At 36.9% G+C, this 11,522-nt stretch overlaps 1 protein-coding gene across 1 annotated transcript; it reads left to right on the top strand.

Annotated features, from left to right (window-relative positions):
- Positions 1–259: 259 nt before the first annotated feature.
- Positions 260–5,097, top strand: PKIB (cAMP-dependent protein kinase inhibitor beta; the record flags this gene model as incomplete). The annotated part of the gene is made up of 2 exons (XM_084228681.1): positions 260–428; positions 5,030–5,097. The coding sequence occupies 2 exons, from the start codon at positions 260–262 to the stop codon at positions 5,095–5,097; spliced, it is 237 nt and encodes a 78-aa protein (XP_084084807.1).
- Positions 5,098–11,522: the final 6,425 nt, after the last annotated feature.

The raw sequence follows: 11,522 nt of genomic DNA, 5'->3' as shown, positions 1-11,522 counted from the left end.
GTGGCTCATAGGCTCAGGGTTATTTATAGCTCTCTGGCTCATACTGAGAACTTCCTGTCTATTCAGTGAATGTGAGAATGTGCAAACGGGAGCTCCAGCACTGTCATAGGAGACACAGATGCAGCATGTGATCAATGATTAGATTCTCAAGCCTGTTTTTGTTTTTGATCTGTTGTGCTTGGCAATCACTTTGTGAATATTTACCTCAGAATAGGTTCATCCTTTTCTTCATGTGCACATTCTGTTTGTAGATGTTGCTATGAGGACAGATTCATCAGAAATGACTGATGTGGAACATGTGATCACCAGTTTTGCAGCTTCAGCACGGACAGGCCGCCGAAATGCCATACCAGACATCCAGGGTTCAACTTCGACAGGTGAACTCTCAGAGTTGCCCCTGAAACTGGAGAACCTCTCCTTGAAGAAAGGTAACACTCAAAGTCTCTTAAAATCAGCAGCACTTCTCTCTACTTAATCACCCTTTTCCTTTGAAACAGATTCTCTTTTAACTAACTGAAAGCATTTCTTTCTCTTGTTTACTAAACCTTTTGTTTAAGATGAAGTAAATTTTTCAGTATTTTGGAAAGTGAACAATTTCTTTTTATCACATGGTGCGGTTGGATATTTATTTATTTACTTGATTATTAATTTTTGTACAGTATTTGATTTCTCCTTTCAGGAGTAGGCAGTGGGCAGGTTTGAATTTTGTACACTCAGAAATTATGTTGAAGGAATATGTTGAAAATATATTCAGTTATATTGAAAACACCAGACAAATTCAAAAGGTTGTACAACAATAGTGATAACTATCCATGACTATGTATAACACTGTACAGAAAATAGCCTTTTTTGTTGTTTAACATCCTTCATTTACCCTTCATCAACATTACAATAGAAAGGAAAAAGCTATCATAGCCTCTTTGAAGAGTTTATTTCCTTTTCTCTTCAATTATCTTTCAATATATTTCTAAACATTTACTATTACATTTCAAAGCCAAAAAAAGGTGCTTGGAACCATATTCCGTATTTTAGCTCATAATCTTGAGCAAGATACTAGATCATCATACTAGATGATCTCTGAAGAATCTTTATTCAGTTGTTATTATGAACTTCTAGTTGATTTCATAGCAAGAGAACTACTTAAGGGGCCTTCACCATCTCCTCATTAGCCCAACTTAGAGAAAACAGAGCTGACAGCTCTTCTCAGAAAGCTCTAAATACTTCATGGGTAGCTTGATTAGAGTCAGTGATAGCAAGTGGTGCTTAAATAATTCTGAAAGTAATTTAAGTGCTTCATATTTCATACTGGCTTAGAGTACCATTTCCTACCAAGCCTGTTTTCCTGTGAGAGTTGTTTCAATAAACATTTATTAAGCACCTGCCATGATAATCAGAAGGCAACTGAGCATGATTGCTATGATTCAGACCCACCGTGGATCCCACTTCTCATTTCTGTTTTGTAGCAAAACAATGTGGCAAAACAACGTATCTATTTTTCTGCCTCCAAATCCTTTGTCCCATTCTTAACCCTGATAAGACTTTCACCCCACCACTCCACTGCAGTTTCAAGATGGCAAATGACATCTCTGATAAAAATCAGTATTCAATTCTTAGTCCTCATTTCACATGATCTTGTAGAAATTTTCATATGGCTGATCTTTACTTCTTCTCCTAAACACTATTCTTCCCTTGACTTCCACTACAATCCATTCTCCTGGTTTCCCTCCTCCATACTGACAGCTGTTCCTCAGACTGTTGTTTCCCTACCTTTTCATAAATGGGTTGTACCAGTTTATGGTATAACTCTACTAACCCTCCATTTCTATTTTTTTTTAAAGATTTATTTATTTATGTATAAAAGAACTGGGTTATAGGCCAGAGATGTGTGTGTGGGGGGGGTGGATTCACCAGAGATAGTGGGGAGCAGAACAGGCAGATGCAGTGAAATACACTGCAAAGGGGAGCAGCAGGCATGACAGGAGAGGTCTGCTGCACCATGTATGTTGGCTCTTTGGTGGGGGATTGAACTCATGTCACAGTGGAGACAGCTGGACAGCACTGTGTCTTTAACCCCTGCGCCACCAGGGAGGCCCTAACCCTCCATTTCTTGTGATAGCATCTAGTCTCACTGGGATAATGATTGGCCTTCTGATTACTCACATTGTTGTATCTCCAGGCTAGAGGACCTCTGAACTTTACCCTCATTGGCATCTTTGCTTGAATATTAAAACAGTAAATTTCAAACTTAATGGGTACTAAAGGGAGCTCCAGATATAATCATTGAAACCTGCTCTTTCCCATCTCAGCGAATCATAGTTTCAGATTCCCACCTGCTAAATTCAAAAAACATTCAAATTACTATTGTCCCCCACTGTCTCATATCCTACATCCACCCATTTGCAAATACTGCCATCTTTACTGTCAAAACTGGCCCAGAAAAGTGCTATTTTTTTTTTCACCTAAAAGACTACTCTCTTATTACCCCTCTGACCCATCCTCCGACTCCTTTTACTATACTCTGTCCTACTTGCCTTCCTTCCAGTGTTGATGCCACTGACCTTGCTGTTCTCTTTTTTGGCATGCTTTTCTCCCTGATATCCAAATAGCTGACTCCCTCGCACCCTTAGGCATTTATTCAAATACCCCCTTTTCAGTGAGGCATTCTCAACCCTATCTAAATCTGCAACCTCCAGACCCCAAGAATTCTCAGTAATTTCAATTCTTTAATTTCATTCTGAGCATGTATCACTTCTCATACCCACACATTTTACTTTGTATATTGTCCATATCCCTCATCAAAAGTTCCCCAAGAGTAGTATATGTATTTTCATTTCTTAGTGTGTAATATATGCCTAATAAATATTTGATGAATGAAATTTGAGGAACTGAATAGAATCCATCATATTTATCTTCCAAGGTATCATTGATGATTGTAGTAGATGAAATTTGAGGAAAGTAGTAGAAGACTTACTAGTTTTATTTTAAAATGGGGACAGCAAAAGATGATATATTTTATTTATTTATTTATTTTAAAATTTATTTATTTATGCATACAAGAACTGGGGTGTAAGCCAGAGGTGTGGGAGGTGTGAGGATTCACCAGGGAGAGTGGGGAGCAGAACAGGCAGATCTACTGAAATACACTGCCTAGGGGAGCAGCGGGCGAGGCAGGAGAGGTCTGCCTTGCCATGTGGGTAGCTCCCTGGCCAGCTGGGAATCGAACTCATGCTGTTGTGTCTGGCGAGAGCTTGTTACCACTGTCTTTAACCCCTGCACCACCAGGGAGGCCCTGGTGATATATTTTAAAGAATAAAAGAGAAGTGTGTGGAAGAATAGCAATTTAGTAAAAGGTTTTTGAAGATTGTAGTAGTGTGAAGAATTGGCACAACTAGGAGAAAGGAAAGTCAGATGAAATAGAGAAAGGGAATGAATAGTTTCCTGATGAGGCAAAACGGGTAGTTTCCCAGATCATGAAAGAATTAGATCTGGATAGTACAAACAGCATTGGGGTCCGCTCCAAGATTGTGCAACTAATGCAGTAATGCAAGGTCCCAGGCCCAGAAGAGACCTTCACTTGTTTTTATGCTCTACTGGTGCCATCTTGGAATTTTCCTTATTTTTTGAGCAAGGTGGTGCTGTGCTTTCACTTTGCACTGGGTCCCAACAATTATGTAGACAGGCCTGAGGAGCACATCTTTCTTTCTAGTAGGAGGGAAGGCAGGAATAAGTACAGGCCACAGGGGCTTTTGGAAGTTTTGTTGACAGAAAACTGAAGGAGGCAGAAAGCTGAGGGATGACTGATTTTTTTTTTTTTTCTGTGAGGTACAAAGTGACATCATCTCCTAAGAGCAAAAGAGAAAGTGTAAGGAAGCTAGAGAAAGTGTGATCCAGTACAGAAAGGTAATAAACTATGAAACCTGTCAGCCTGGGTCCAAATTGTGACTTTGCCATTTAGTGGCTTGTGATTTTGGGCAAGTCACTTAACCTTTTAATCTGTAGATGGAGATTGTAATGATACCTTATGGAGACTTCCTGGTGCATAATAATTCTGGAGAATAGGAGAGAAGGGTGATTAGGAGAAATAGATGATCAAATCTACCCATATTTCTTTTCTTTGTATAGTTTCTATATCTGGGTTGGAGACAAAGTATTTATGACTCATGGAAAAATGACTAGAGCTCGTAAGGAGAAAACAACTGTTCATTTTTTTTTTTTTTGCAATAAAACTTTTGTTTATTTTAATTGAGGTAACATAGGTTTACAATATTGTATATGATTTAGTGGTACAAGATCACACCCTTCATGGTCTATTACCACACCACACCTACCAACACGGCACTGAAAGTCCTTCACCATAGCTAACTGTGCCCCCCTACTGTCTATGCTCACCCTGCTACCCCTTCCCATGTGGTGGTCTTAATTATGGTCAGATTTCTAGGGTCATTATTGGTTTGATTTTATTGATCATTTGTTTCCCTGTGTTCTGCATGTAAGTGACACCATTGGATACTTGTTTTTCTCCTTGACTTATTTTGCTTAGCATAATCCCCTACAGTTTCATCTGTATTATTGCAAAAGTCAAGCGTTTGTTATTTTTTATAGCTGAGTAGTATTCCATTGTGTATTTTAAGCATATCTTCCTAATACGCTTATCAGTCTTTGGGCGCTTAAATTGTTGCCATAACTTGGCTATTATACTAATGAATAGTGCTTCAATAAACATAGGTGTGCATATATCTCTTTAAATTAGTATTTTTGTAAATCTTTAGGTATATAGCTAGAGTTCAATTGTTGGATCATATCGTAGATCTATTTGTAATATTTTTAGAAATTTTCCACAGGATGTGAAACAGCCTACATTCCACAAGTAGTGTGTGTTCTAGCCATTTTGATATGGGCCATTCTCATAGGTGCATGGTGTTATCTCATTGTGGTTTTGATTTGCATGACTGATGATGAGTGATAATATTTTTTCATGTTTTATACCAATATAATTAATGTGTTTCAATGAAAATTATGTTTTTTATAGATGTAATAAAGAAAGATGAAGAAATAACACAAGACCAATTGGAAAAACCCCCAAATGAAGAAAAATGAAGGCTCATAACCTATTGCAAGTGCTAAATTTCTGCACTTTGAGAGACTTAGTGGTTCTGCTTTCCTGAGATATTTGATCTGGTAGTAACTATGGTAACATTGCAGCCCTAAGCAACATGTGTATTAGATAATTTTGTTGTGATGCTACTCACTTGGATTGCAACCATTATGTTCAATATAGGTTATTAAAAGGCAGATTTCTTCCAAATTGCACCCAAGGAAAAGTTTAAAAATGATGGTCACTTTAAAAAATAATGTCTATAAACCCAACAAAACCCATTGTTCTCTTTTGAAATTAATTTAGTCAGATATATATTTTTAATTCCATGTTTATGGTAATGGGTAGACCAGTTCTTGATAAATATAAAGCAAACATCATTTATGTGAAACTTCATAGAATTTGTAGGAAATTATGTTTTTTGGTGAGAAGGGATAATAGAATATTCAAAAACATTTAAATAGGATATATTTGTTCTTAACCAAAAATACACCAATTTTCTCCTAAATAAAATTTAGAAAAATGTCAAAAGTTTGATAAACTAATTTTCTCTAGGATGTTTTTGCTGAATTATTTTGCTTCTAGTCTGTGCATACTGTGATTTTTCATGTGGGCTCTTCAAATGCAAAATTTGTGACAAATTGTTTATATGGAACATGACTATTAAATGAATTTCACTATCTTCCTTAACTTTGATGTGTATTTGTGTGTATCTTTTATTTTAATGTGTATTATGAAAAAAAAGGCATTTTACTATTTGTTTCACACTGTCTTTTCTTACTCTAAGTGGTTTTGTGTATATATATATATATGACTTGGTTCTAAAATAATTTCCTTAGGAATGCAGACATTAATTTTATATCTTTCCTAAAGTAACTAACACAACTGTGGGCACTTAAATATTCAGTGCATGATGTAGGCTAGATAGCAAAGTACTTACTTTTAATATATCTATATATATATATTTAAGTATATATTTTAAAAGGAATAAAAGCAAAACCAAAGCTTTAGTAGATTTTGATTCTTTAGATTTTAAGACAATAACAGTATTTTGAATTAAAAATTTTTGACTAACAAATTAATTTTTATGTGTGAATCCAGTGATATTTTATTTGCTTGCCCATATCTATATGCAGTAATCAAACTCTCACAAAATTGCTACTAAAACAGATTTTTTATTTTATCTTCTAAAGTGTACTAGCAGAAAAATGGAGATACATTTTAAAGGACGATGTTAAGAGTCTTTGCAATATAAATCACTTCCTGCTTATTATTTCATTGACAAAGTTTATTTTGATATCTAATATCTGCCAAAGGGGTAGATTTCAAATAAACTGATGTTTTTAAGTTTTCAAATATAAATACTTAAAATGTAAGTACTAAATTTTAGTATTCAGTAAATGTATTTTAGCCTTGAAAATAGTGTTTCTGAATGACATGATGAGAGTAGAATAATGGTTTTCCATTTGAGGGGAGTGGTGATTTTGCCTCCTAGAGGACATTTGGCAATGTCTGGAGAGTTTTTGATTGCAACACCAGAGGACCAGTAGAGAAGGCACTACTGGCATCTAGTGGGCAGAGGCCAGGGATGCTGCTAAGTTGTTAAGCGTCCCGCAGTACAGCAGGCAAAACCTCACAGCAAGAATTATCTGGCCACCTGTGTCAGTGGTGCTGCAGCTGAGAAACTCTGCAGTAGTTTTTTTAAGCATGTGGATTTTAGGTTCAGGTGATCTGCGTCTGAATTCTAGCTCTGATCCTTGCTATTTATGTGTTCTTGAGCAATTTATACCTTGTCACACAGTCTCAGCTTCATCCTTTGTAGATTAGTATTAATAATAGTATTTATAGGGAATTAGTGAGATAGTATATGTAAAACACTTGAGTAATGCCTGTCAAAGAATAACATTCAATAAATATTAACTATCATCAATAGCACACCCATTTTTATTCTACATATCTTTGCTATTATTCTCTGGAGGTGTTGGTCAGCAGCTAGGTTTGTTAATTTGACCATCTTCTGCCTTCTGCTGCAATTTCACAAATGACCCTAATTCTCAGTGCTAGGAGAATCCATTATAGAGGAAATTCACGGTTCACAGCATTTACCACGTAGTCCCAATTCACTCAAGCTGAGTAACTGATAGATGATGAACATTACTCTTTAACAATGAGTCACCTCACTAGTGTTTTGTTAGAGTGATTGCAGCAAAACATAATTTTGAGTCAGTATTTAAATGAGTAACATGAAATTGTAGAAGAAAAAAATTTTGCTCTTGGGGTCACTATTATTTGGTTCTTATCTCTCATTTGGAAGGGCAGAAATGAAGCCACATCTCCTCATTACTGCCAGTAATATATTCTGAATGATGTGTATCCTAAATCAGTCATCAAAATGTGCACATAAATGTCATATTATATACATATTTATAAGTATTTTATATTACACAGGCTATCAGGCTACTTGAATAATTGGCAGCAAAAAGATTTTCTTTTTTTCCTGGGAAGGAGTACTGACAAAGGAGATGAGGGGGATCAGTGCTAGTTTAAAAAAAAATGAATTTGCTTATCAACTTAAAAAAAATAGCTAGTTTTGAGAACCTGTGGTATTTTGTCATAGCAGGTAGACAGTTTCAACAAATCTACCTAGTTGGGGCTTATTGTAAAAATCTCCATGTACATTTTTGCCATTGTCCTTTCACAAGGTGCTTGCTTTCATCAATAGCTGTAAGTCTTAATTAATATTGCCAGATAAACCTGGAAAAAGGGAGGATGATAAAGCTATAAAGCAGGTCTCTGGAAACTTGACAGTGTACAGAGGAGAAGAAGAAGAAAAAGAAATCATTCTGTGTTATGTGCCCAAAGTGTATTATGATCTGGGCTGGAAAGGATTGAGCCTCCTGAGTCTGGCTTTGGGGAGAGGCATTCTACTTGCAAAAGGAAAGGGCCATTTGGTTCAGTTTTGCTAGGGGAAGTGACTTGAGCATCTTGGGCAGATGTGGGTGGAGAAAGAGGAGTAGCCAGAGCACAAAGCAGTGTGCTGCCTGATCTGTGGAAACTGACGCCTCAAATCCAAATCAGTTCTGCCATTTTTTCAGTGACCTTGTTTTTTTTTTTTTCTCTCTGCACTTCAATATCTTCCATGTGTAAAATGGTAAATAATTATCCTGAGGACTAAATGAGTAAATACTGTTAATTGCTAAGGAAAATGCCTGATACATGACAAAAGTTGTTTATTATTATTTTCATCATTATTGTAGAGAGTGGTAAGGACTTCAAGGTGAAATTCTTAGATCTGTTCATTCTTTCCTCTATTTACCAAAGTATATTTTCCTTCTTTTCTTTTATTTTTATACTCTTTCCTTTCCATGAACAACATCTATGTAACCTAAAATTAGGACTGATTAATCAGAATAAATTCCATTTTTTTCCTCAGAGATATTGACAACAGTTCTTAGAACATAAAACATCTGCAGCTATTTAAAAACAAAAGCATTGACTCAAATAAGGGTTAGATAGGTGCTGTTGCTACCTGTAAAAATTCTAAATGGATTTCTCATCGAGCACACATCAGTAGGAATAACTATAATTATTATAACTGCATTTGAGTGACTGATAACTACAAAGCATCATAGTAGATCCCTTTGAAGCTTCATAAAAATCATTATGCAAAATATTAATGTTTCTTACTTTATTGATGGAAATAATGAATATAGGGAGTGCTTTTGGGAATTCATGGAAGAAAGAAAATGGCAAGAGTGACCTAGGATAGGATGCTCAGATTCAGAATGTATGCTGCTTGTCTCTCCCTTAAAAGGCCGTTCTGCCCCAGACCATCTCAACTATCAGTCTGGTCAAATTTATTTGAATCTCTTCAGGATTCATAGAGAAACTGAGATGGATATAGGTAGGACAGCACAGAAGTCATCATGAGGCATTGATATCTTAGCATAAGCATTTTTGTTTGGTTTCATTCATTTCCTCGTTCATTCTTTCATAGTTTACCTTCTGGGTAAAGGGTAAAGGAAAGATTTTATATGATGAACAAATCACTTACTTTTCCAGTTACTTGAACAAACCTGAAGAAATAAAAAATAGTGAGAAACCTGTGGTTCATTTTGGAAGGGAGAAAATACCCAGAACTGGGGCAAAGGGATAAAGGCTGAGCTGAAGAGAAGAAACACGGTGCCCGAATTTGACTCACTTCATGTTTGTCCTGGGACTAGCCTACCTGTGAAAAGGACACACTGTCATTTTGTGGGAAACACAATCAAACATGGCAGGAACTGCCTATAAATACCTTTAAAATAGAACCACATTGGCCAACGAATTGATCTCTGGTGTTCCATGTAGATGTGTTTCGGAGGTTGAGTAGTGTTTTTCAGTACTGATGGCAGAGAATCACCTGAAGTGCTCCTTGGGGTCTCTACAGGAAACCATTCTCAGAGAATAAATTAGAACAGAAAGTCTTTCCACGCTATGTGGAAAGCACAAGTATATAGCATTCATTTGCAGCTTTCTCATTGCTTTACACATACTACACATTCAACAATTCCTGTTTTATAGTAAAAAGTTTTTTTTTTTTTTTTTTTTTTTTTTTTTTTTTTTTTGTGGGACCCTCGCCGGCAGTAGGGGAACGAACTGGTGCTGCAGAGGCTGCGCTCAACCGCTGCGCCACCTGCGGAGGTCCTATAGTAAAAAGTTTTACCTAAATTCGATTTGTATTAGTGAAAAAAAAAAGCATTTTAAGTCTTTCTTTTTTATATAGTAATATTGTTGAGAACCATGAAAAAATCAGGGTTAGGAAGTGTCAGTAGTAAATGTGGATTTTGATCTGCATTTAATCCAATTGACTGTATGCCTTTAGGTAAATTAGCCACCTCATCATTTAGGAGACATTACTCACAATGGACACGAGGTGGTGCTGGCACCACACTTCTGGTTGATTTCACAAAAGTCATTTATTCAGGTTTCTTATAGGTTCCAATTTGATTTGTTTGCTTATTTTGCTTTGTTTTACCAGTTTTCTGATATGCGTGCTGACCAGGATAAATACATAAACAAAACACAACAAACAAAAGCTGCAGTATTGCAAATACAATTCTTTTTGAGAGACAGTTTATAAAGGAAATTATGAGAGTGTGCTAATCTATGGACATTCACATTTTAGGATTCCCTATGTTGTTAGGTACCAAGAGAGGGTGCTCTAGTCTTAAAAATACATTTCTTGGGCCTACAAAGGCTACAACTTTTTCTTCTCTGTAACAGTTTTTTTTTTTCTCCTTTTATGACAGGGTCGACTATTTTTAAAATTTAAGATAGCTACACATGTACAATGTTTTATTTACTAAAATCAAATTGAAATGAGCTCTGAATTTTAAATAATCTTAAGTTCAAAATTGATCTTTAATGCTTTATAAGTTAAAAGCACTATTTTCAAATGTGACTTGGAGAAGTCTCTGGCAGCTTCAACCCAAGTTTATGTATGTGAATACGCTGCTTTACTCTTGATTTAACTCACTTGACAGTTTTCCCTCCACTTAGGAAAAATAGGTTTCATGAAAATAAAATAGGGGTTTATAGCCTGCCTGTAGGGTAAGGAAAAATATCAGGCTTTTCTGCCCTCCCGCCATCAGGATAGATGAGGGAACCCTGTGATCCTGAATGCATGCCTGATGGTGGGCACCTGGAATGGGTACACCTGGGCTAAGACTGTGCTTTTAAGGGCAGCGTCACGGGGACACCAGGAGAAGCCGAAGCAGAAGCAGAAAGAGAAGCCGAGAAGCAGAAGCAGAGAACGCCAGAGAGCCCAGATAGAGTGCGGATTTGCTGGGGCTGGGAGGACTGCCAGCCTCCCAGCCCCCCAGCACCCCTGCCTGCCATATGCCTGGTGAATCCCAATAAAAGACCTGCCAAAAAAACCCACTAAGGACTCTGACTCCTCCTTTACCCAGTCTGCATGGGATCAGAAAACCTGCACTGTGTCCAGTTCTGCCCTTACACTGCTCTTGGAAGCCTTTCTTCCAAGAGCAGAAAGGAAAATAAGAAAACTTTTCCCCACAAATCCTGCTGCATGTTGTGTGGGAAAGTTAAATGCACAAAAGGGACATTGGCCAAGTAGACTTGGCAAAGTAGCTGTATGGGGTAAGAGGTCCTGAACACAGCTCTTCATGTCTCTAGGGTGCTCGCACTGGACAAGATGTTTCTGTTTGATATCAGGCCACCTATGAGAGAGTAGAGAGAGAATGGGACAGATAATGCCTAATATGCATTAAAGCTACACAATATGCATGAAAGACTGTTGTCATTGCTTTATGTATGTTTATTTCATTCTCACAACAGGCTTACACATACACACACACACAAGAGAGGCCCAGAGAAATCCTTGCTTGGTTCACAATTAGGAAACGCCAAAATCAAGTTTCAAATC

Source organism: Talpa europaea, assembly GCF_964194135.1.
Source record: "Talpa europaea genome assembly, chromosome: 2".
NCBI lineage: Eukaryota > Metazoa > Chordata > Mammalia > Eulipotyphla > Talpidae > Talpa > Talpa europaea.
The sequence above is the reverse complement of the archived record's forward strand: the minus strand, read 5'-3'. Positions and strand labels throughout refer to the sequence as shown.